Source organism: Chelonoidis abingdonii, chromosome 2 (assembly GCF_003597395.2).
Source record: "Chelonoidis abingdonii isolate Lonesome George chromosome 2, CheloAbing_2.0, whole genome shotgun sequence".
Classification (NCBI taxonomy): Eukaryota; Metazoa; Chordata; order Testudines; family Testudinidae; genus Chelonoidis; species Chelonoidis abingdonii.
The window spans coordinates 242,696,257-242,701,820 of NC_133770.1; the positions used below are offsets into that span (position 1 = coordinate 242,696,257).

Here is a 5,564-nt window from a genome sequence, read left to right on the forward strand (position 1 = left end):
AATTCTTTTATCAGCTTAGCTACTGCCTCTCCAAGAGGTGGATTAACTACAGCAATGGAAAAACCCCTTCTGTCAATGTAGGAAGCATCTACACAGTGGTGCTAAAAGGACACAGCTGCAGCGCTGTAATCGTGCTGCTGTAGCACCTGTAGTGTAGACATACCCTTACTTTGATGCAGTCAGACACTACCATAGCACCAGCAAGTCCGTGAATTGTTGTAACAAAGCTTTTAATACCTTTATAAAAAAATAAAGTTATTTACATTTGCAAATCATTTGATGGCATCCTCATTACAGCACTTTACTGGATGAAGAAATGTCACTAGAATACACATTAGGGTTAGTATCCTTCGTAGATGAGCATAATATGACAGGACAGACTGTTTAAAATATTTTAAAATTCCTGATCTTCTATAGCTTGATACAAATACATTCCTTACAACACATGTACCTCAGATTTAGAGAAAAACCGGATCCCTTCCAGGTGAGGACACGGGAACTTTGTCCTATCTATTAACATGTCCTAGGGATAGTCACTGCTCATGTATATAGCACCTTAAACACACACAAAAAAGGGCAATAACCTAATTCCAAGGCCCATAACCTAAGTTCAGGACCTCGCTTATGCTACTTCAATGTCTTTAAGAAAAATCTAGTTAAAAGGACAAAAGTAATGTGACTATATTTATTGCATAGCTGCAGGAAATAGGATTGATGAATACAAAAGCCATCAAAATATATTATAAATCTATTTGAGTTTCAAAACTACTCTAGAATACTGCTTTGCTTTAGAATACAAATAACACTGTTTGGGATTAGTTCGTAGAGCCTGATTTTGGTCCATGCTGGTAATTCTATAATGTTATAATCCTCTTCCATTACTTTAAAAGCCTCAGAACAACAGGTTCTCAGGCAGTGGTAGTAATGATGCAGCAAAAGAAAGGCCTTTCCAAATTCCAGACTTCAGCCACTGCAGCCAGTTCAGAGGAATTCCCATCTCACCTCCTCCCTTCTTTATTCCTTCCCTTTAAGTGCATTTACCCTCAGAACTATAAGGGAAAGAAAGGGTAGGGTACAAAGATTTCACACTGTTTGTTAGAGATGGCTTCTAGTCACCATCCTTTAGTTGTGTGCCCATAAATCATAGCTCTTAAAAATATCCAGAAAAAAAGTTAGCTTTACTTCAGCTAAGCTGTAGTTCCACATAGTCTGTTAGCTGTAGAAACTTCTTTGGTGTCAGATTCTGGTCGTCCTGAAACCACAAATGGCCAAGTCTGTAAACAAAAAAAGACATTTCACATTAGAAGGATAGTTGCAATATAAAGTAAAACTGGAGCTTTTATTAACAGTTAATTTCCTAGCACCCCATATTTAAAAAACAAACAGTTTTAGTCACACTGGGAAGCACTACAAACTGGTTCTCTCTAAAAAGTATTATTTTAATTGGTATCAGATGCACCATAACTTGTTATTACCAGCATCCACTTATTCATGTCCAAACATATAATATTTTTATAATGCTTTGTAACTGATTTCCTAGTTTTTAAACTGGTGCTAAAATAATCAACCACCCTAATACATCCAGAAAGACAGAACAACAATCCTCTTCTTTATGCCTCAGGTCTTAAATTCTGGATTTAGTGAAAGCTTATGCTGCAAAATGACCTGAAGAATGAATTATATTTTCCTCAGTCATTTAACTTGCCTGATACCCAGAGAATGAATTCGTTAAAGGTTTCTGATTCAGTCTCCCCAACATAAACACATCTAGTCTCTGCATCACTTTAGGCCAACGTTGGCTCTTCGTTATACTGGTGTAAACGGCATGATTGCGAATGTTTTCAAAGCTGTAACTGAGCGGAGAATTGGGGTCTTGCTTAGATAATAAACACCACCACTCTGCTGGAGTGATCTACACAGTTTAAAGAAATAGGGGAAACCTAAGAACGCTGGAAAATGTAGTATACCAGCTACAGATACGCTGAAGTTAAAGATCAGAAGTAAGAGCTAGACCAGATGAGTTAGATCACTAATTATTTTTTCAGGGGGAAATGTCAGCCTATAAAAATAAACACACGTCGATGGGTCTGTTCTTCCTCTCCACAAACACCCCTGCTCCCAGAGCTACTACGTGTTCATCCCCAAGGCGCACAGCTCTCTGAGCAGGGACTGGACGGACTCGACCTCCAGGATGAAGGTTTCAGACCCACAAGTGCCTGCTATTGTTCGGTGTCCAGCTAGACACGCCTGGCACCGGATTGACAGGGCCGGGCGTGCCAAGCCATCGGCTTCTTGTAGCTCAGCACCTCTGCGAAGCAGGCTCTGGGGGTGCGAGGTTGCTCCTCCCACCCAAATCAGAGGCCCCTTGGAAAAGTGGCCCTTGTCTGCCACCCCTCTGTCCGTCCATCCTGCCACCCACCCCAGCCCCGCCGGGCCCATCCGCCTAGAGGCGGGCCAGCCTCGCCTCGCCTGGGGGGCGCTTACCAGGTTGACAGGGTGCACGTAGCCGTTCTCGTAGCGATCCTCCTGCAGCAGCTGCCGGAGGTGGGCGATGTAGCTGGACGCCAGGCGCAGCGTGTCCAGCTTGGAGAGCTTGGTGTCGGGCGGCACCCAGGGCAGGCTGGTCTTGAGGCGGGAGAACGCCTTGCTCAGCACCCGCATGCGGGCCCGCTCGCGGGCGTTGGCGGCGTTGCGCTGCGACTGCTTGCACTCGCCCGACGCGCCCCTGGGCAGCAGCGGCGCCGGCGGCTTTCTTTGCCCGGCCTCGCCCGGAGCCCGCTCCTCTTGCAGCCCCCGGCCGGCCCGCCCGCCGCGCAGCGCCCTCGCCGTCCTCTCTTCCTCCTCCTCCTCGTCCTCCTCCCGCGGGAGACTGGTCCGCCGAGGGGTAGAGCGGGCCGGGGCTGACGCTGAGCGGCGGGCGGCGGGTAGCCCAGCTGCAGCCCCCGCAGCTCCATGGCGGGCAGTCTCCTCCGCGTCGCTGCCGAGCCCGTGGACATGGCACGCGCCCTTCCCCGGGGAGACGGGCTCGGGGGGCAGCGGCGCCGGGCGGGCAGGCAGCGCAGGCAGGAGTCCGCCAGCCCCGCGGCCGCCCCCCACTCACCCGCGCCGGGAGGCTCGGCGGGATGCCCCCAGCCGACTGGGCTATATAGCCAGGGGTCCGGAGCGGACCATCTGCAGAAGGGGAGGGGGAGGGCAAGGGGCTGGGGGGCGCTCCCCCGCCTCCCTGCGCACACACGGCAACGGGCAAGACGCCCAGAGCTCCCCCCCAGCAGCGCCTGAGCCCTTCCCCAGCGCCGCAGAGTGTGTCCAGCTGCTCCGCCAGCGACCCCGGCGCTGCTGTGGGAGCCGGAGCGCGGGGCTGGGGACGAAGGGGTCATCTCCCCCCCACCCCGCGACGGAGCTGCGGGCGCTTTGGGCTGGGGTGAGGGAACGATTTCTATAGCCGGGGTGCTGAGAGCCACTGAACCAAAGGGCAACCCCTGTATCTAACGGAAACCACCTCACCCTAGGCCCGGGGTGCTGCACCCCCCGCCCCTAGTTCCAGCACCTGTGCTTCGGGAGGCTCTACCGCCCCCTGTCTGCACAGTCTGCGATTCCCAGCTGCCCTCCAAGCTCCGCCGGGCCCTTCGCAGGGGGGATGGGGCTCGGCAGGGACGTCCCCACTGCCTGGCCGGGGACCCGAAACTGCAGAGTGGTGATCCTGCTGTCCTCGCCCAGGCCAAGCGTCCACTAGGGACTGACAGCTCTGTCGTATTATCATCATATACCTGTCGCTGCAATAGAGTGACCGGCACTTTACCGCGACTCTGCTCCAAAAAACTTACAGTCAAATCCCCTTCTTATTTCAGGGCTTTCCGAATAAGACTAGATCGAAGATACCTGGCCCCATTTTTCGGGACGGCTCTGCAATGGCCGGCAATAGGCCAAACCTACAGCGGCTGTAGCACCCCTGCTATAAATGGAGTTCCACCTGTTACAGACCTGGCCCTCACTCATTTATAGGCAGTGACTTTGTTATTTACTGTGCGCGGGCTATAGGCGATGGAGAGCGAGCGAGAAAACAATGCTATAGCGGAAAACCAAGTAGTTTTTTTTTTTAAATGAGTAATGTAGTTAAAAGTCACTAAAAAGAAATGACATATATCTTGGCATTGCGAATAACTTGCACAAAGGTATAGAAAGTGGCAAACGGATATAAACGGGTCTGGAGATTTCTTCTCCCCTGGAGCAATCTTAATTGAATCAAACCGATCTGGAATCCTTATAGTTCTGTGACATATACGAACTTAAACAAGGCAGCTTTCCTGTAAAAGTTCATCAGAGTTTGCACATTCCGTTTTGCAGTTCTCATGTATCACCGCACAGGGAAAAATACTCAGTCCACTGGAAATGGTAATATACAAAAGCAATATAGAAATAACTTTGATAACAGAATAAAAATCTCCTTCCTAAAATGAAGACCCAACTCTTGTTTATTTCATGGGCCTTCTCGACCCTATCTGGATACAATTAACTAGAATAAATGTTCCAGTTTGCAGAGAATGTGTGGGTCTGATGGTTATAACAGGTGGAAAGATCTGTCTTAAATCTTGCTCCTTAATCTTTTCGATACATTCATCTCTCGACCAATATGGCAACTTCCCCTTTGTTACAATTCCTGGCACAATTCTCCTTCTTTTCATGACCAGTTTCACCCAGCACTATGTAATTTGCTCCTCACGAGTTTTGCCGTCTTACTCTGGGGGCACTTAACGTTGTATAAATGTCTTCATCAATAGGGGCGTGACTCAACAGAAGGATATTTTATGTCAAACTTTCCAAGTGAAACTTGACAACAATATTCGTTGAACCGCTGAAACACACGAATGATATTTGCAACTGGATCTCTTGAACTTGGGTTGACTCTGGGTGCTTGCTTTCTGTCCTACACATAAGGCTACAGTGGTAGGGAAAATAAGACGAGGCGATGGATTTTTCTCAGCAGGACTATACTATGCGTTACCTATTAGTGCACACTATCAATATAAATACAGAGTGAAACACGCACATCAGGAACACATATATAACTTTTCTTTTTTCCCCAATCTGGATTGTTTATTCAGGTGCAGTCTGAACGCTTTCTTTGCTAAAGATTAATGGAGAAAAAGTGCTGGATTTCTCTAAACAGAGAGGAAAATGGTATCCAGTCTTAAAAGCTATATTGGCGAATCTCACCTTTCACTCCTAGCGCTTCCTCAGCGAATTAAAGTCTAATTGATTGTTTATTTCATCCGATTAAACCGCCTGAAAAATGGAGAAGGGGAATAGACAATCTCTATGCTCAGTTACTGGTTATTACAGATCTTGGGCCAAAATCGCCAGTGGTGCAAATCGGGAGTAACTCTATTGAAGTCTAAGGAGGTATTCCGGATTTACAAAATAGAATTTGGTCCCTTGAATCCACTAAATTGTTTCTACGCTTGACCAGCATATCAGTTTCAGAATAAATTCTTTAATGGGGCCAGAGCGTTACGTCATGCTTACATTCATTTTTTTTAACAAATACTTTAATCCTCCAATAGTGC

At 48.1% G+C, this 5,564-nt stretch overlaps 1 protein-coding gene across 1 annotated transcript; it reads right to left on the minus strand.

The window, feature by feature from the left end:
- Positions 1-213: 213 nt before the first annotated feature.
- Positions 214-3,022, minus strand: MSC (musculin). Its single transcript, XM_032794488.2, is given in 6 exon segments — positions 214-1,274; positions 2,485-2,763; positions 2,766-2,831; positions 2,833-2,860; positions 2,862-2,897; positions 2,899-3,022. Coding segments are annotated over 6 exon segments (594 nt in total). The 5' UTR covers positions 2,997-3,022; the 3' UTR covers positions 214-1,187.
- Positions 3,023-5,564: the final 2,542 nt, after the last annotated feature.